The sequence below is a fragment of the Rhinolophus sinicus genome, linkage group LG10, assembly GCF_036562045.2.
Source record: "Rhinolophus sinicus isolate RSC01 linkage group LG10, ASM3656204v1, whole genome shotgun sequence".
In the NCBI taxonomy this organism is placed as follows: Eukaryota; Metazoa; Chordata; class Mammalia; order Chiroptera; family Rhinolophidae; genus Rhinolophus; species Rhinolophus sinicus.
This window is the reverse complement of record NC_133759.1, coordinates 40,834,647-40,854,434: the sequence shown is the minus strand read 5'-3', so window position 1 is coordinate 40,854,434 and position 19,788 is coordinate 40,834,647. Positions and strand designations below refer to the sequence as shown.

At 55.7% G+C, this 19,788-nt stretch overlaps 1 protein-coding gene across 1 annotated transcript in view; it reads right to left on the bottom strand.

Annotated features, from left to right (window-relative positions):
* The window catches only part of PLXND1 (plexin D1), a 49,453-nt gene that overhangs the window by 6,430 nt on the left and 23,235 nt on the right, over positions 1 to 19,788 (bottom strand). The window contains exons 9-27 of the mRNA XM_019746786.2: positions 16,451 to 16,555; positions 13,625 to 13,714; positions 13,326 to 13,419; positions 12,180 to 12,334; positions 11,185 to 11,336; positions 10,310 to 10,409; positions 10,075 to 10,214; positions 9,148 to 9,315; positions 8,976 to 9,066; positions 8,427 to 8,690; positions 8,190 to 8,339; positions 7,206 to 7,320; positions 5,410 to 5,517; positions 5,203 to 5,315; positions 4,241 to 4,345; positions 3,581 to 3,711; positions 3,115 to 3,313; positions 928 to 1,074; positions 585 to 741 (exon numbers count right to left, since the gene is read on the bottom strand). Of these exons, the coding sequence (XP_019602345.2) occupies positions 585 to 741; positions 928 to 1,074; positions 3,115 to 3,313; positions 3,581 to 3,711; positions 4,241 to 4,345; positions 5,203 to 5,315; positions 5,410 to 5,517; positions 7,206 to 7,320; positions 8,190 to 8,339; positions 8,427 to 8,690; positions 8,976 to 9,066; positions 9,148 to 9,315; positions 10,075 to 10,214; positions 10,310 to 10,409; positions 11,185 to 11,336; positions 12,180 to 12,334; positions 13,326 to 13,419; positions 13,625 to 13,714; positions 16,451 to 16,555 (2,584 nt within the window). The remainder of the gene's footprint in view (positions 1 to 584; positions 742 to 927; positions 1,075 to 3,114; positions 3,314 to 3,580; positions 3,712 to 4,240; positions 4,346 to 5,202; positions 5,316 to 5,409; positions 5,518 to 7,205; positions 7,321 to 8,189; positions 8,340 to 8,426; positions 8,691 to 8,975; positions 9,067 to 9,147; positions 9,316 to 10,074; positions 10,215 to 10,309; positions 10,410 to 11,184; positions 11,337 to 12,179; positions 12,335 to 13,325; positions 13,420 to 13,624; positions 13,715 to 16,450; positions 16,556 to 19,788) is intronic.

Genomic DNA, 19,788 nt, shown 5'->3' with positions numbered 1-19,788 from the left:
TGCCACCTGTGAAAGGCTCACACCTCTTAAGGGGCTCCCCGCTGTCCTCCACGTAAAGCACAAGGGCCAACTCTGCCCTTCCAGGATCGGGGTGACTGAGTGCCTGCCCAGCCTCCTCTCACAGCCCACTCTCTCCTGCATGCCAGCCCTGGAGAGCCACCTGAAGTTCCCTGCTCTGAATGGACAGTCGCTGTGCCAGCCTGTTCACCATCGTAGCCTCGTGCTTACAATGAGGCCTGGCACAGACCAAGCACTCAGGAAAGGCCGGTGATCATAAGGTGAACGGCCCTCGCTTCTTGACCAAACCAGAATCCTGTGCACCCTTCAAACCTCACTCCAACATCCCCTTCTTGGAAAAGCCTTTCCTGAGCACTGCTTGCTGTTGCCCGTGCCTGCTTACGCTGCAGGGCCTGACTCTCTACTAGAGAGGAGCTCCTTGCCGATGGGCACCTTGTCTGACCAGCCGTGTCCCCGGTGCCAAAATGAATGCACATTTGCTGAACAAAAAGAGTGTATGACCAAGATGGGGGCTGGTTCCATCAAAGCAGCCCCATGCCAAGTTGTGCCACCCCACCCCTGCCCACCGAGGTCGACGTCCTCGGCGCGAGGCCACTGGGAGTAGGGCACATTCTTGCAGAAGGCCTCCAGGATCTTCTCCTTCACCTGCGTCAGCGTGTCAGTGTCCATGGCCCGCACGCTCAGCGAGTCCATGCCACAGCCCTGGAAGGACACGTTCAGGTTCTGCACGAGAGGGGGCGAAGGGTCAGCAAGTCCCCACATCACTACCTGGGGCCCAGGTGGGGTGACAACCTGCTTGGGGAGGCCGGGGCAAGGTGGGAGCCTCCAGGCATGCGAGGACCCCCTCCCAGCCAGCCCAGGAGATGGTGCCACCTTGCTGCCCAGCTGCCCTCGCCCCACCCAGCTCACCCGGGGCTTGGCCTCAATGTTCTCCCGCAGCAGCCACTCCTCGTTGAGTGTGTAGCGGGCCTTGCCCGTGATGGCGTCTATAGAGCCCTTGTTGATCTGCTGCTTGATGGCGCACAGGAGCAGGAAGAATGGCTCCCCCACGGTCTCCTGGGGTGGACACAGGCTGTCAGGGGCTGAGGCCCCACCTGCCCATCCCAGCCCTTACCACCTCCCTGCTCACCCTCCATATTTTAACGCCCAAGCCTGTGGCCATGCTGCAGCCCCCACCTGGAACACTTTCACTACCCCTTTCCACCAATGCCTCCATTGCTGTCTAATATCCTCCTTTTGGATCTGGTGCCATCGTCGTCCCAATTCCCTGGGTGTCTCCATGGACTCTAAGGTCTAACACTGCCAACTGTGGCTGGGCACATTCATTTCATCTTCCCAACAACCCTTCCACATACTGCCGAGGCTCAGAGAGGCAAGCCACCAGCCTAGGGTCGCCCAGCTGGGAAGTGGCAGCGCTGGACTCAAATCCTGGATCAGCTCACTCCCAAGCCTATGACTCTTTCGGCTAAGCCTCACAAGGTGAGTTCAAGTGGAACCAGAACACAGACACGGCCTCCAATAGTCCAAATCACAGCCTGGTGAGCATGGAGAGTCTTGGACTTGACTGGGGCCTCAGATACCCCAGCCCTCGACAATTTCCCTTTCATAAAGTGCACACAGCCAGAAAGGGACTCTGCTGCCATCCATAGCCATGAGCTGACTTTCATGGTCACTTTATAGCAAGTGACCCACGTGTTCCATTGATAGTGGATATTTAGGTAAACACAGAAGGCTGATTTAAGGGAAAAAATAAGCATATAATAGTATTAGGCAAATTTGGCAAAGATTATTAAGGCAACATGCCAGATCTTATTCCTGATCTAGTTCTCCAGTTCTGGGGGCAGGGGGGAGCCGTGATGCCCCATTTTCTGGAGGAAACAGAGGCTCAGAGGGAAGACCTGGCTGAGGCCACACAAAGAGGCCAAGGGAGCTGGGTCCAGAGTCCACTGTCACCCCTCTGGTTCCTGTTGCAGCTGGGTCTTTGCTGATGACTCAGAAGGCAGACAGTGGAGACCAATACTGGGGCGTCCTGGTGATCCCTCCCTAGGACCAGCCTCCCCTATTCCATCCCACTCCCCCACTCACCCCGAGAGGACCCACAGGGCTCCTCTAGACTACCTGGCCCTAATAAGCCCCAAGGCCAGGGACAGAGGCCCCACCTGACAGACAGAAACCAAGGTCCAGAAAAGCAATGCCTTGTTCAGGGTCACACAGCTGGTTTATGCCAAAGACAGGACTCAAACCCAGGACATCTGAGGCCCTGGTTCTGGGCTCCACCCAGGCCTGTGCCTTTCTTGCACGATCCCAGATGACTCCCTGGCCTCTACCACTGCAGGGCAGCTGGACACTGGGACAGGACCAGGGGCTGAGCAACTTGTTCTGCAGAAAAGCCCTAATCGGGTCCCTTTGGCAGAGTGCAGAAGGCCTTGACTATATAGCCCCACTGGCCTTTCTAGCCTCATGTCTCATCAGAAAGTCGCCAGACTTCCTTCAGTTCCTTTTATAAACAACCCTTTCTCCTGGCCTTTGTCCATGCTGTCATTAGAACACCCTCCCCACCCAACTTCTTACCTGGCTCATTCCACTAAGCCCTCAGGCCTCCGTTTGGAGTCACCCACTCCAGGAAGCCACCTTGAACCCTCCAGTCGGGTCTGAGGCCTCAATGGCTGAGCTTCGCAGTATTTTAATTTGTTTCCACGTCTATCTCCCCTAATGCTGGAAGAGCCTGAAGGGCCAGGCCCAGGTCTAATACTCCCACACCAGGAGCGGCGGCCCAAAGCCACACCAGGGAAGGTTTGATGACTGAGAAAACAATCTTCCATAACAAGGCCCTGGCATGGCCTCTGTTCCTCCCTGAGCTGGCTCTGGGCCCTTGCAGGAAGCCAGCCTCCTCTGAGCCTCAGTTCCTCATCTGTATAATGGATCCTCTGGGCCTGTACCCACCCTCCTCAGAGTCCCTCTGTCCACATCTGCACAAAGGACATGATAAACCTCCTGGAAATGCTAGTGGGAGGATAAAACAAAGTCCGACCTATTACAGGAAGGCTCAGAGGGGGTGGCCCCTGCAGTATGGGTGCACCGCTGCACCCGCCTCACCCGCAGACAGCTGTACATGCAGATGGACATCCAGTTGGTGAGCATCTTCTCGACCACGGACTCCGTGCGCCGCAGCATGAGCTTAGGGTTCTTGGCGGCCGAGGCGTCGATGAGGTCCACCAGCAGCTCCTTCATGATGCTCGTGTAATACTCGAGCTTGCTATGGAGCGCGATGGTCAGCAGGGAGGCCAGGCTGCACCTGTGGGTGGTCACGGGGCGTCAGCTCCTGCCGTTTCTCATGGCTTTGGGATGTGGGGACCACAAAGTGGGGCCCTGGGGCCACTACGTCACTGGTGTGCCTGTGCAGGAGGAACCCCAGCCCAGGAAGTGGTGGACCCCCAGGACCTGAGGTTGGGGGCCAGACAACTGCCCAGAGAATGTGATGATTTGTAAACTGCCCCAGCCAGGACCGGCGTTGTGGCCTCAGATGGGCCCCTGTCCCGCTCCCAGAGCCTGGCAGCCTGACCTGTCGCGTACAGCGAAGTCTTTCTGCTGCTCCAGTGCGTGGACGAAGACAATGAGGAAGTGCTTGTTGTTCAGAAGCGAGGAAAACAGGCCGATCCCCTCTTCCATGTTGGGCCGGCAGCTCTCAGGGATCTGTGGACGCGACTGGTGATGCAGTTTTCACAGGGGCTCAGGGGCCCAGTGCCTCTACCTGGTCTAGGAGTTAGCACTTATAATGCCATGAATGGCTCCTTGAATGATTCCAGGGATGGGGAGCTCACTACCTTTTAATAGTGGATGCTTCCTAATTCCCTGTGATTGGAACAATGGCTCAGTTGAATTGAAAAGTGGGGCACAGAGAAGAGCAAGGATGCCTGGAGTTAACCTAGTGTCCCCATGTGTGGGACTGTCTCACCTTCTAGGCTCTAAGCCGCAGGTAGAGTGGGATGTCCAGGGAGGCCCAATCCTCTCCCCTCTCTACCTGGCCTGGGGGTCAGCATTTATAATAACACCCTGAAGGGCTGCTTCAATGCCTCCTGGGATGGAGGGCTCACTACTATCCCATGGCAGGTGTCTCCCAGCCCCCAGTGATTGGGATCAATGGAGCAGTGGGGCCAGAAAGGGGCAGGGTGGCCCTGAGGCAGCCCAGTGTGCACGTGCACGGGGAGTTGTGGGTACTTACCTTCCACTCTCCCAGCAGCGGGTGGGTCTCCTGCACTGGGGAGCTGCCCTGGGAGTTGAGGGTCTGGGAGGGCAGTATGTAACGCTCTTCGTAGAGGGAGGAACACTGTGGAGGCAGACCCCCCAGCATCTCAGTGGGGCTGCAGACTCTCTTGACTGGCATGCAAGGGCCACTCAACAAAGGCAAAGGGACATCTTATAAAGGAAGAAGAGACAGTGGGCCGTGCCCAGGGAGCCACAGGATTCCAGAGGAGTGGGGAGGGGTGTCCCAGGGGGCTTCCTGGAGGAAAAGGAGGCGTAGAACCAGCGGAGCCAAGGTGTGCTAATACAAGAGGGCACAAGGCTTAAAAGGAAGCAAAAGTAGCGCAGTGTAGATTAAGGGAAACTGAGGCAGAGAGGCTGGCAGAAAGGAACCACGACATGGGCTTGTTTGGCTGCTGTATGGAGAACAGTGTGGACAGTGCAAGAGGGCACTGGCCACTGACACAAATGCTCTGGACAGGTCAGGGAAGGTGGGGACAGGGCCGCAGCCCCTGGAACAGAAAGAGGCATGGAAAGGATGGAGCAGAGTCCAGCGGGAAGAGGGGACATGTAGACCAAGGAAGCCCGGCTAGGAAAGGACCCAGAGATGAGATGCTGGCAGGGCACATGGGGCCTGGGAGCACCTGGGCTGCCTCTACTGCCCCCTCAGTGAGGGGAGAGGTAGGCTTGGCAGCCTAGGAGCAGTGAGGCTGGCAGCTGGCTTCCATACGGACAGTTAAACATCAAGTGAGTAGAGAAGGAAAGTGGGGGAGAAAGGGCCTCCCCTGACAGGCCCTGTGAGTGGGCGTGGAGGGTTTGCATCGCTTAAGGAGCCCACACTGCACTAGCCAAGTTTTCCCAGATGCATAAGTGCCCTCCAGAGCTGCACAGCCTCGACAGGCCCAGGAGCCGCTGCGGTGGCTGGTGAGGGCACAGGCTGACCTTAGGGAAGAAGGTGCGGGTCACAAAGTGCTTATATTCCAGGAAAGGAATGCCCTGGCTGCGGTTCAGCTCCTTGGTCAGATCCGTCATGTCCGTCTGCAGCTCAGCAAAGCCTGGCGACAGGCAGGGGGCAGTGAGTGGATCTCAAATTCATTCCCCAGTTGGGAAAGCCGAGGCCCACACTCCTGCATGGTCCCCACCGGCTACCTTTACGGATTTCCTCTCGGATCTGAGATTCCATCTCCTCCATCTGCAGCAGCGTCTTCTGCCAGTAGCGCTCGGCACGGCGGCTCTTGGTGCAGAAGACGAACAGGGCTGTGGGCAGCAGAGGGGAGTCAGGCCTTGAAAGCCCTTTGGACAGCATTTTTTGGCACCTGCTATGTACAGAGCCTGGGCCTGGAGGGAGAGGTCCTGCCTGGGGTCTCAGCTCCACCTCCTCTGGGGAGGGTGTGGGAAGGTGGCGCTCAGTCCTCCACTCCTGAGGGGGCTGACAAACTCTTCTGGGGCAAAGGGCTTGGGGAACAGCCAGTAAAATAAAGCTCAATGTCCCATTCTTATAAAAAGCAGAGCGAGAGAGAGACAGAGAGAGAGAGAGAGAGAGAGAGAGAGAGAGAGAGAGAGAGAGAGAGAGGTAGTGATAAACTATTTTTAGTGGCTTTCCCTAGGTGAGAGAATTATGGGTGATTGCTGTTCTCTGTTTTTTTTAGCATTTTCAATTCTTTCTACAATAACCAGATGCTATTTGTGAATTAAGAAATATTTAAAAGCAGATTACAAAGCAGTATATTATAATCACTTTCTGGGGTGGGGAAGGGACTATATATAATATTGAAATATTTCATATTTTTATACATAATATACATTCATATATACTACACACATATATAAATTTTTAAGAAAAGAGACTAGTAGGAAACATACCAACATATATAGGGTGTTAATGACGGGTATTTTTTTTCCTTTTAGCTTTATCCAGTTTTCTCTAAAAATTTCTATATTGAATATTTACTTTTTAAAAACAGCTTCGTAAAGATAACAACGCACATGCCATATAACCATCCATTTAAAGTATACAAGTCAATGGCTTTTAGTATATTCGCAGGGTTATGCATCCACCAGCACCTACTTTTAGAACATTTGTTACTGCCTCAAGACTCATAACCACTAGCAGTCGCTCCCTACCCCTCCTTTCCCAGACTCTGGCAACCAATAATCCGCTTCCTATCTCTACGGATTTACCTATTCTGGATATTTCATATAAATGGAATCCTAGAATATGTGGTCTTTTGTGACTGGCTTCTTTCATTTCACATGTTGTTACGGTTCATCCACGCTGTAGCATGAGCCAGTACTTCATTCCTTTTTGTGCCTGAATAATATTCCGTTGTATGGATATACTGCATTCTGTTCATTCATCAGTTGATGGACACTGGATTATTCTGCTTTTTGACTGTTATGACCAGTGCTGCTAAGCATTTTCATGTACAAGTTTTTGTGTGAACGTGTTTTCACGTCTCTTAGGTAGAGAGTGGAACTGCTGGGTCACATGACAGCTCTTTAACATTTTAAGGAACTGCCCAAGTATTTTCCAAAGCGGCTGCACCGTTTTCCAACCCACCACCAGTGTACGAGCGTTTCAATTTCTCTGCTACGTTGAATGTATTACATTTATAACCATTGTTTTAATAGTGGTATAGCCTAGGTTAACTGCCCTGAACAACCTTCTCTTGAATACCTTCAGTAGCTCCCTACTGACTGGAAAGCAAGGTTCGAAGCTCTTCTGCCTGGCACTCGAGCCCTCGGCCCAGCACATCCTCCCAACATCCATCATCTTCCACCCATGTGGGCTACAGCCAAGCACACCTCTCCCCCCACCTCTGGGTGTGGGACTTACTTCCACCCCCAGGCCTTGCTCAAGCTGGACGCCCGCCCATTATGCCTTTCTCTGCCCATCTTCAGAGGCAGGTCCTCCATCCAAGGTGTCACAAGGGTGGGCTCCTTACCGACTACAGAAAGCAGCAGCAGGACGCTGCAGATGACGATGGACACGATGATGGCGGTCTCACTGCCACCCAGCTGTAGTGTAGCAATGGTCTGGTTGAAGTTCCCTACCTGGATCTGCACAAAGGTTGGGGGAAGGCGTTATAGCTTCCCTGGGCTTATGCCTTGGCTCTTCTCCTCATTAGCTGTGTGGCCTGGGGCAAGTCACCTAACTTCTCTGGGCCTCAGATGCCACATCTATAATACAGAGATAACCACACCCAGCGCCTGGGGATACTGTGAGGGCTAAATGAGATGATGCTTGTCATCCCTTAGTCCTGGGCCTGGCACAGAAGGGAAACTGAGTACAGGGGGCTGTGACTATTATTATAGCCTGGGAGGAGCAGCAGAGGAGCCAGAGGCAGGGCAGTTCACAGGGCCTGGCTGCTGTCCCCAAGTATCTGTTGGTTTGTTCTGGGACCAGGAGAGCAGGTGGTGTCTGAGGACTCAAAGGGCAGAATTGGAGCTGGGGTGTGGGTGAAAGGGAGCTTTCCCAATCAAGCTGTCCTGGGGTGGCAAGTACTCCCCATGAGGAAATGACCTCCCCATCTCAGCTGGCATGCAAGCAGGTACAGTGCAGAAAAGATCCCACTTTCTGGGTTCTCTCTCCACTCCTGCTTCCCTCCCCTCTGTGACTCTGTGTGGTGGCCAGCAGCCCAGACTCAGGGTGGAGCACCTAGTGGAACAGGGGTCCACTTATGGCCTCTCAGGGTCCAGCCCCATCATGCCTCGCTGGGGCTGATCACTGACCTTGAGCAGGTCACTAAATTCTTGCCCCTCAGTTTCCTCATCTGTCAAGTGAGGTTGTAAAGCTGCTTTGTTCTATTTGCCTGAGCTACTGAGTATGAAAATGTTCCGCTCCCATGTGCGGGGGCGAGGGGCAGCTGCTCGGGTAGATGGGGCTGGGGTTCAGGTCCACTTCTGCCTCCAGTGCCCCGTCCACTCACCGTGATGGGCAGCTGCCCCTCGGCTGTGCCTAGGGACTCGTTGACCGAGCAATGGATGACTCTCTCTGAGATGATCTGGATGTCGCAGGCCACTTGGCCTATCTTGACACGGTACTCGTGGCTCTCGAGCCCTAGGCTGTCCTGCTCCTTCTGCGGGAAAGGAGGTGGGTGCTCACTGAGGCCCGTGGCTGAGCCTGTCCCTCTTACTCCTCCTACCTGGCACCTGCTGGCACTCACATGGATGACCAGGGTGAGGGGCTCCCCAGGGTGGTGCTTGATCCACTTCTCCCTCTTGGCCGTGGAGAACTGTGGGTCGGGGAGGTAGTCCAGGCGGAACCGGCTGCCACGCTGGGTCTCCTCGGGGTCTAGCAGCTCCTCAGCCACTGCCACCTCATCGGCGTAGGCCCGCCCATTGATGAAAAAGTCCACTGGTGCCGAGGCATTGCTCAGGGCCCCAGGGGATGGGCAGGTGATGAGGGTGGAGTTGAGAACCTTGCAGAGCTGGTGGGAGAGGGTCATAGGCCAGGTGATGGACAGACAGACATGGAGAAATGGGGAGAGATTGATGTTTAAGGAGACACAGAGAGACAGAGAGGGAGAGATGGAGACAGGGAGAGACGGAAAGATAAGAAGGGATGGGGAGACAGACAGGAGACAGAGACAGACAGAGAGGCAAAGAAATAAGGAGAGACAGAGACGGGGAGACACAGCAGCGTGAGGCCTGGTCAGTCCGGGCTGCGGGCCACCCCCACTCCCCCGCCTGCCTCAGTGCCTTGCCCCCCTCACCGTGGGCTGCCGGCCAATGTGGTGCACAGCCATGGATACATTCTGCACCATGTGGAAACGCTCACCAGCCACCGTGATGGTCCTGCCACCGCTGTGGGGACAGCAAGTCCCATCAGCCCAGCTGCAGCCCCAGAGAGCGAGACCCACCTGGGGGCTGGGGGCTGGGTCTCACCTGACAGGGCTGCGGCGGGGACTGATGGCTGTGATGACTGGGTTCTGCATGTACCAGAAGGTGAGGTTGCCACGCACGCAGCCCCGGTGCTCAAAACGCACACACACGGGCACTGGGGCTGGCAGCACACCCCCAGGCACCGTGCAGGCAATGCTGGTGTCCGTGCGCCTGTGGGAGGGCAGCAGACATGATCATCAGGGTCCCCACCTCTCACTACTTGCCCCCCTATCACCCAGGGGCACAGGCCTGTGCACTCGGCCTGGGTTTAAGGCCTTTTCAATCGGCCTCCACCTGGTCTTCTGCCCCCTTGTACGTAAGTCTGTTGTTTCTGTATTCCCACTGCCACACTTTGCAGGGGCTGTCCTCCCCACTGCGAACACCCCTTCTCTCTGACCCTGCCTGTTCTTCCCAATTGCCCAGTCCCACCTCCTCCAAGAAGCCTTCCCAGAGCGCCTGTCCCAACTGGTGCCCCTGGTAAGGACCCTGTCCGAGGCCTTGAAAGCCCAGACTTTTCTCCCAATCCCAAGCCCAGTGGAATTCTTATTTCCGGTGGGAGTATCTGCTATGCTGAGGGCTGAGATGTGTTGGGTTCATCTTGGTGTCCCCAGAAATGTCCATCGGTGGGGCCTGGTACACAGTAAGTGCATAATATAGACAGAGCTACTTCACCAAGAGCCGAGGCTCTCAGAGTATGCACAATCATCACCATTTTCACTGCAGTGGTCACTGAAGGGGCACCGACTACTATTTGCTGGGCACAGAGGACTTCCCACGACTCACTGGTACTGGTCTTACCAAGTGAGAAAACTTGAGGCTCGGAGAGCAGAAACGCCTTGGCCAAGGGGTAGTGCTGGGATATCACCCCCACCCCTCCAGCCCCCTGGTTTCTATGGGCTGGAGGAGGATGGCTGGGCTCAAGGGGCTTACACAAGCTCTGTGCAGGGCTCTGTGTCATTCAGCAGAACCTGGAGCTCGGAGCCCACGTGGAGGTCGCTCCCGTGGATGGTGACCCTGGTGCCCCCGGCCTTGGGGCCCATGGCAGGCTCCAGGGAGTGGACCAGGGGCAGCTGTGGAGGGGAAGGTAGGTGGTCAGGCCTCGGGCCAACCCCTTAGGCGTGCACCTGGTGGGGTGGGCGGGACGGTGGGCAGACGCCTCCCTTACCACATAGGAGAAGCGCTCCCGTGACTTGCCCTCCTTGGAGGCGTTCACCGTCACCACGTCGGAGAATGCCCCTGGGGCTGGCCCTGTGGCGCACACAATCCTGGGGGAGGCATCTTTGGTCAGGGGAGCAGCCAGCAGATCCCGGGGGCCAGGCAGGCACTGCCCTATTTTTCCTTTGAACAATGCCCCCTACTGTACCCCAGGGTGTGTGAGTTCCCCATGCTTGCACTCAGCCACCCACTCCTCCCACGCACAGCTAAGGTTGGCATTCAGCTGGTACACACCCAAGGGCATTACCCCCTTGGTTCCCTATCAGTTGGAAAACAGCCACTGAGTCTCCTAAGTTTCACCCTGGCTCTTTCTGGGGACCACCCCCTACCTTACAACTTTCCCACAATTCTGCAACTATAAGACAAGGGGTTAGACAAGATGGTCTCTTAGGACACTTGAAAATTCTCTGACCATGAGGACATTTTCTGGATGGACGCCTGACTTATGGGCTCCCGAAAGGAAATCCAATTTATTCACTCTCCACTCCTGTTTCCTAGAGCCCCCTGGGCCAGGCCCCACAGCTGCAGGCCCAGATCTTTGCACGCCACCAGCAGCCCCCATACTTTCTCAACTGCGTTTTTTCCACCAGAGCAAGGCTTCTGTGGAAGTTGGGCTGGTCAAAGCGAACACGGGAGGGCTTCCCAAAGGAGCAGGCACTTGAAGGATAAGGAGTAGTGTCCTGAGCAGAAAGGTGGGAATGGCTTGAGCAAAATCCAAGAGACCTAGGAGGAGCTACTTCTGGGGACAGAGAGATGGTTGGCACTGCCAGGTTGGGTAGGGCCTGGAGGTCACGTGAACGGCCCCAGGGGTTGCCCACTCCTTACTCCTCTGACACCGTGTATCTGTCGGCCAGTGGCTCACAGGCCACACTGCCAATCCACACTCCATGGGCCACGTCGCTGAGCCGCCGGCCCAGGTTCCTGCCACGGATGGTCAGCAAGGTCCCGCCGTCCAAGGGGCCACTCAGGGGTTCAATCTGCCAGGTGACCAGAGAGAGGGGCAAATGGGGACCTGAGGTAGGGATGCTGGAGGCTTCTTCGCCACTGTCGCAGGCACCCAGGGGAAGGCCGGGCCCTACAGACCCACCACTTAGGGGAGAGCACTGGGGCTACCATCACTTGGGAGGTCACTGAGGCTGCCAATGAGTATGTGTGTGTGTTACTGAGCCCACTAGGGTCTGGGGACACAGAACGTGCGGACAGAGTCAATGCTACCTGGGGGAGTGGGGTCTCCTGAGGACACCGAGGTCCACTCCCAGTGGTCACATCTGACCACACAATCCTGCATTCCAGCCAGAGCTGACTGAGCCTGGGAGGGCACCTGATCCAGGCTAAGCCAATCAGAATCCTTCCCTGAGACTTTTCATATTTAAAACAGAGGCTTGGGAGTAATTGGCAATCTCAATTATCACCATATTAGCAAGGTTTTCCTGCCCTGGCTATAAAACTACACACACTCAGCCCAGTATCTCCTCCACCCAACTCCCAATGCCCTGTCCTGCTATTTTTCTTCCTAGCAGTTACCAACTTGTATACATAAATGATTTCCTTATGCATTATTGCCTGTGCCCCCTGCCTACCCACAACAAAAACATTAGCTCCATGAGGGAAAGTATTTTCTTTTGTTCACTGCTATGTCTCCAGCACTGAGCAGGGGCCTGGCACCCAGCAGGTGTTCAATAGGTAACACTGCATGCGTGTGCCTAGGCATGAATAAGCACATGTGTTAGGGGTCCATGAGCCCAGGTGGGGCGGTGGTGCAGGTACACGTACAGGGATGTATGTACCACAGGCTTCCATGGTTGGGGGAGTGTGCTTACCGTTCGGATCTCAGGGGCAGGACAGGTGCCAGGCAGGGGCTGCAGGGGCCCCCGAAGGCGGCAGCCATCACTCCACACACACAGGTGGCCTAGGTCCTCCCGGCCCAGGCACTGGGAACAGTCGGGGCTGCCCATGGCGCAGTTATAGACCTCCACTGGGAAAGACACAGAGGCAACATGGGCCAGCACCCCCATTACTGCTCTCCCCTCCACCTCGCACTGTGGGTCCACCCAGAGGCAGGTCCTGGTTCTGAGGGTCAGGACCCAGTGAGGTTCTTAGTACTTTCTCCAACACGCCCCCCACACCCTCAGGGCCTGTGCTAAGCACAGTGCAGCTACAGCCTCATTAATATCATTCATGCTCGCTGTGATTCTATTAGATGGGAGCTGTTTATTAGCCCTATTTGACAGATAAGAGATGAGGCTCAGAGAGGTAAAGTGACGTGCCCAAGGTCACACAGCCTGTGCGTGGCAGAGCTGGGATTCATACCCAGGCCTGAGTATGTGTCAGTGGGTGTCTTTACCCCACAGCAACGCTCCAGGACGCTGAGGAACACTGAGCAATGTGGGCTCTACAGGCCGCAGACACTTGAGTGATCCAAGGAGGCACGTGGGGCACACTCTCCAGAAACCCAGTGTGCAGGCCGGTTCTAAGGCCTTCATGTGGGCACGGAGGGAGATGTCTGAGTCTCCTCATGAACAGACAGCCCTTGGAGAGTTGACTCAAACATATGATTACAGTAAGGACAACCACCACCACTTCGGGGTGCTGGCCGCCCCAGACACACTTATAAGGCTTTGAGAGCATCATATTAGCAAATCCTCACCAAGCCCTCTGCCAAAGGGCCTGTGCCCTCCTTTCACATGGGGACAATGAGGCTCAGAAAGGGAAGGGTAAGTATATGCCCAAGGTTGCATAGCCACTGGCATAGAGATGCACCGAGGGCATGATGCCTGGCCCAGAGCAGCTGCTCCATCAGTAAGTACTGAGTGACCAGACACTGAATGGCAGGGCTGGGATCTGAGTGTCCATGCGTGTTGGGGGGTGGCGATGTGGGGCATCTATGCAGTGAGCACTCCCAGGCTTAGCCCCACCCATTGCGGCTGAGTTCCTGGTGGCCATACGGGGTGGATGGGGGCTCCAACCTGTCATGGGGTCAGGGCTGTCCAGGAATCTGGCTGACTGTCCCTTTAGTTGTAGGCTGAGTGGAAACACCTGGCTCTTCTGGGTCGTGTGTAGCTGCAAAAAGGACGGGAAAAAGTATGAGGGGTGTGGATGGTGTCCAAGTCTCTGCTGGGGAGGGGATGTCATGGAGACAGATGAGGACAGGGCTACTGGGAATGCGGGAACCAAAAGGAGGAAAGAGGGAAGATGGGAAGAAGGCAGTGCAGTATCTGGACTTGTGCAGGTCTTCTCCTGCCCCCTCTGAGGCCACACCACTCACCACCACTTGGTTGCAGCGTACAGCTGATTCATTCACCCACACAGCTTCAAAGATCTCCTCCTGCCCAAAACTACATTCAAGAGCTGCACTCTGTGGGAAACAAGGGGGTGGCGTGGGGGGAGTTGGGTCAGTGCCCACTGCCCTCCACCTCCATCATGACATCGTGAACTGCTGCCCTGAAGAGTGGGCTCCATCCTACTATCAGGCCTATTCCAGGGCTGTACCCTCCTCCAGAATGTCCTTCCTGGCCTCCATGTCCAATGTTTGAGGGATGCAAGGAGAACTTTGGCTTTGTGCTCTCCACGCCACTAAAAGCCTCTCCAACATCCCTTAATGGCCAACCCAAGGGTCTTACTCAGCTCATAAAGTGCTAACTCCTTAGCAAGACCAACATTCAAGGTTCATCCCAGTGATCCCACCCACTCCTTGAACCTAACAGCCCCCCCCCACCTGTGGTCCTCAAGGTCCATACTCCGGCCACACCAGGACACTCCTGGACATGGCAGACTATTCTGCCCTCAGGCCTTGCACCAAGTCTGTTCTTCACCTGAAAGGCTTGCCTCCCCTTTTGTCACCGAGCGAAACTCCACACAACCTTCAAAATCCTGCTCAAATATCCCACATTCAAAGTTTTCCCAGGTGCCCCTCAGATCCAGCACTCCTCATTTGATCGTTCACCCAATCACTCATTTAGCAATAAATATTTGGGTGTGTGCTGGGGGCGCTATTAAGCTCCTAAAGCCTGTCCCCCACCCCCCGTATGTCAAGAACTACCCTTATCCCGCTGCCCAGGCTCTGTTTCCACCTGTCCCCTCACCCACTGGTGAGGTTTGGGGCTGGGTCTTAGCCCCTCTGACACCTCCAAGGACAGCAGATGGCAGTTTAAAAAGCTCAGGTTCTCATTGTGTGTTCATCACCCAGAGTCAGTTCTCCTTCCATCACCATATATTCGATCCCCCTTACCCTCATCTCCCACCCCCCACCCCCAGAATTGTACACCTGAAATCTATGTAATTTTACTAACAATTGTCACCTCAATAAATTTAAATTTAATTAAAAAAAAAAAAAAAAGCTCAGGTTCTACTTCATACAGGCCCGCGTTCGAATCCCATCTCTGCTGCTTCCTAGCTGTGCAACCCTGTGCATGTGGTCCTCCTCTCTGAGCCTTGGTTTTCTAAACTGCAATGAAATAGGCTTCCCTACTCCGCAGGGTTGCTGAGAAAACTGGAGCTCGCGTATCTTTAGTGGGTGGCATACTGTGGGTGCCTAATATATGTTGTTATTAGCATGCAGGAGGTGCTCAATAAATGTTTCTTGAGCGAATAAACAGGGTCCAATTCTCCAGTCTCATCTTGTCCTTGGCCCAGCACAGAGCTTCCAGGGAGTAATATCAGTAAATTTTTGCTGAGTGAACAAACTCAGGTTTCATGAGTGTTAGGCCAGCCACGTGGCAGGACTTCCTGTTTATGTCCCTGTCATTGGCGATGTGACACTCCGAGGAGAAAGCAGATTCAGTAACCTCCCCCCTACCCTGCCCCCTCTCCCCCTTTGCTCTGAAGCTAACACAGGAAAGTGGCTGTTGACAGGGCTCAAAGCTCATTTGTCCTGGCAGGTTGGTCTGTCCTCTGAGTCCCTGAGCTCAGGACACGGCCACCGTAGGGACTGTAGGGCCAGCCTGTCCTGGGGACCCCCAGGGTGTAGGCTCAGCAAACAGGGCTGCTGCAGAGTGCATACAGGGGGCTCTTCCCCTGCCGGCTGTCCTCAGTGTTCTAGAAGCAGACCCAGGGACAGGAGGGCAGGGATCACTGAGGCCCAGTGAGGATAGACATGTGCCCCCCAAAAGAAGTAGCCAGGAGCCAAACCCAGGGGTTGGGCCTCCCCATGCCAGGTTCCTATAGTCCAGGGGAGCAGCACTACCCCCCAAAACATCCCAAGACCCCTGGAGGCTCGGCCCTAACCACTGCAGGGCAGAGCTTGAGGGCCAAGGGCAGTCCCTGCCTGCCCCTCACAGAGCTCCAGCCCAACCACAAGGCTGCCCGACACGTCCCAGATGCCCGGCACGTGGCCTCCACGTGTGACAGCAGGCCCCCGCTTCCCTGTGGAAGTGACAGATGGCGAGTCCCCAGGAGCTGGGGAGGGGGGTGGCTGGCATGCTTCCAGGACTCATCAACGCTTCCCACCCAGGATACTCCTCCAGGAGGGACCCAGAAAGGGGCGGCATCCCCTCCCCCAGCCCAGATGGGCAGTGGGGGAAGGGAAGGCTGGCTGCAGGGAAGAGCACTCAATTGGGAGTCCAGGGCTAGGCTGCAAGTCTAGTCCAATGTCATGTGGCCCAGGGGCATCAACTTCCCCTTTCTGGGCTTCATTTTCCCCATCTGGACAGTGGGGCATGGGTTGGCAAAGGGGTTCTCTGGCCATTCTCCAGGGAAAATGGAGACATGTGTCCAGGGGTCACAGTTCAGCCTGGGGGTGGGGTGGGGGATAGCATGGGCAGTGACTACCATGGGCTGGGGCCCGGCTCTGCCAAGGGAATTTCAGCGGGTAGGGGAGTCTGGGGATCCTGGACAAAGCGTTTTGAAACCCAGTGGGTCCTGGCCAGGGTTTCCCTCAGGCTGCTGGTGCCCTGCTGTCTGTCCCCTTGGCCTGGCCCTCACCACCCACTTCCCTTTCCCTTAGCCCCATGCAACTAGAGCGGGGCTTTCTCCAACAGAACATGGAAATTCAGAGTAAGGAAACCAAGCATGGGTGGTGGGTCCAGAGCAGGGGGCCCCACGTGGGACTGCACTCTCCCAGCCCCTCCCCCACCAGGGCCTGGCCTCCACTTACCTGGAAGAACGCAGCGTTGGCCAGACGCACTGGGATGGTCTGGGAGCCACCCGTGGGCATAGGTGCCAGGGGTGAAGGCAGGATCTGGGGGCAGTCCTGAGGGCTCTGCAGTCAAAACACACAGGGATGGGGGTGACCAGGGCATTTCAGAAAAGATAAGCTTCATGGCCACCCCAGCCTGCCCATGCAATTTTGCCTCCCTGGGGAGGCGCCAGTTAGACGGTGTTATGAGAAAACACTAGTAACAAAATCATAAGAGCCACCAGCACCAAGCAACATGTCAGCGCCTCCCACACACCATCTTATTTGATCCTCGTGGTGACCCATGGGCAGGAGGGTCTACTGGCTCCATTTTACAGATGAGGAAACTGAGGCACAGAGAGATTAAATAACCTGCCCAGTGATGGAACCAGATCCCTCTGTGGCTGTTCAACTGCATGCCTCTCAGAGGAAGCCAGGAAGCTGAGGTAGAGGGCTGGCCCCACACCCCATCTCTGGGCCCCACCTTTCTCAACTGTAAAATGGGGGGCTGCACTCTCCGAGACGCCATCCAGCTCTGGAATGCCGGTTTTCAGATGACGCATGTAAAATGATTTAGAAAAAAGAAACCCCGACTTCTGAATGGCCCATGAAAAATGGGCTGTGAGGGCCTTGGTGCCACCAGGCTCCAGTGGACAGCCCTTCCCACCGCCTGGACACAAGTCACAGCCCCTGGGCAGAGGGGCCAGCTCCCAGAGTCCCACGGCAAAGGTGGAGCCACTGAGGCTGTGGCGCATGGACTACTTCAAAAAAGGAAGGGAGAGAGGGAGGGCGGTAACCTGAGGTTCAGAGAGGTGGAGGCTGCCTGAGGTCAGAGGGCAGAGCTGGTTTTTGAGCTCCCATCTGTCTGACTCCCCGGCCAGGGTGAGGGGCAGAGACCAGGGGCAGGGACCAGGTGGCCTGAGCTAGGAAGTTTGGAGCCCCCATCTTGCCCTGAGTTCCCAGTGGGCTCTGTCCTGCTTCCTCACACCCCAAGAGCCAGACGTACTGGGACCGAGAGAGGGGCATATTGGGGACCCTGGAGCAGCCACAGCCTTACCAAGGGGCCAGCACCCTCCAGCCTAGGAGCTTCCTGCTCTGCTCTCCTGCTGCCCAAATTGGGTCGGGGATGATCCATGTGTCTGTCACTTTGAGGTCACCAGCCAGGGCCAAAGGCCTGTAGGCATGGAATTTAGAGGCCTTCCTTCCGGGGGTCTCTTCTCCTTACTGTCAGTCAGGCAGGGAGCTCCTTAAGGAGAAGCTCAAGGGCCCAGCATCAAACCAGACCTTAAAGGGACATCAATGCCAATAACTAATGGTCATGCTGATGACAGTGGCAGCTGCTTGACACACGGCCCTCACTATACCTGGACGGTTCTTAGCACTTGGCCCTGTATCAATTCACCAAATCTTCCTCCAAGCAACCCTATGAGATAGGTACTATCATTACACCCAGTTTACAGAGTAGGAAATTGAGGCAAAGAGAAGCCAAGTAGTTTGCCTAAGATGGGATAGACAACACAAGAGGGCTCTAGTTGTCCAGACCACTTGCTGACCACCAGTCCAGAAATACTGCCCAGACAGGTGTTTCCCTGGGAGCAGTGCCTGCAGAGCATGGGGGCTTTGGCAGAAGAAGCGACATGCCAGGCCTGGGGAGCTGACTACATGGTGGGGCTGGGAGGTAGGAGCTGGTTCCAGCCCCCCGGTGTTGCTGTTCCTCTCTGAGCTGCTGTCCTGTGCTGCCTCATCTGTACACCCCATGGAATTTCAGAAAATGGAACCCACAGGTTTTCAATCAGGTTTCACGGTTGCTGCCAGTTCTGCTTTGCAGCTGGCTGGAGAGCCAGTGGCTCTGTCCCCCCAACTCCTCTCCACCTGTGGGTATGTAGCCAACAGGAGGGGCTGGGGGTGAAGGTCAAGGGAGGGGGAGCTCCCACAAGAGGCCCCCAGAAGGAATGATGGGAGACCATCTCTGAAGGCCCCGTGACTCCCCTCTGATCCTTATACCCCATGGCCACTTGGATACTTGTACCCATTTTACAGAGTGGAACCAAGGCTAGAGTGCTGGCACAGCTTTGCCCTCTGATGCCTCTCCATAGGGACAGCTGGTGTATCTGCCTCCAAGCCTGGTTTGTCCTTTGGGGAACCTCTCCCACCCCTAGGACTGTGGTTTGGGAAGACCTTATTCCTTAGACCCAGGGATGGGTGGGTGCCCCAGACACTCTGGCCTCAGCAATTGGTTCTGGGAGTGTATGTGACCGCAGTTCAGCCAGTGAGACTTAACTATGGGACTTCTGCAGAACCAATGAGAAGAAGCTCTTGCTGTTTCCCAGGGCTGCCGGGGGATCAGGAATGGCCTGGATTGGCTGGGCCCATCTTGCTACCAGGAGGGAGGGCCTGACTGAGCATCGAACCCCCCCAAAGGGGTAGGGAGGTCCCTAACCACATTGTTGGAACCCCTGGATCCAGCTGTGCCTGAAGATGATGCCAACCCCCAAGATTTTTTCACTCATCTGAGCCAATGAATTCTGTTAGGACCGAGCCAGTCTGAACTAGGGCTTCCCTACTTGCTACCAAAGGATGAAGGCCTCCCTGTCCTATTCCAAGCCAAGCCATCAATGCCTCAAAAAGAGGCTGAGTAGCTTCTCCCTTTGCTGGAGCACAGCCTTCAGGCTCAGGGAACCAGGAGTGGCGACAGACGTGAGGGCAGCAATGCCGGGAGCCACAACAAACCCGAATGTGAGCCCAGCACGTGCCAGTTCCGAGGGCCTCACCTGTCCCACACTGGAACTCACAGACTCTCCCACATTTTCTACTAAGTTCAACGCTCAAGAACTGGTGTTCCCATCCAATGGGAACGTGATCCCACCTGACCTGTTCCCTTCCTACTTCCCACACCCCCCAGCCCCCCTAAACTGCCCCCACGTTCCTACAAAACCACTCTCCACACTGGCTCCTAATGAAGCTGAGCTTCATGGAGGTGTCCATGCCAGGCTCCCCAACAAGGGAGCCCGCCTTCCCACCTGCCAAACCCTCCCACTTCTAAGGCCTAAAGTCATACTCCTTAGGGAAGCCACCACTGGGGAGGCCACACCACACTTGCACAACTGAAAGTGGAGGATGTGGCCAGCTTCCTCACTCCCCTTGCCTCCTCAGGAAAGCTGGAACCCTGCTCCCAATATCCTCTATGCCCTCACTTCCTTCCTCTGGGGCCCACAAGGAAATAGGGAAGTGACGCAAGACTCAGGCCCTAGGTCCTGCCTTCCCAGGGACAGTCCTTGGGCCGAGCCCAAGCCCATCACCTCCTCCCAGCTTTTGAG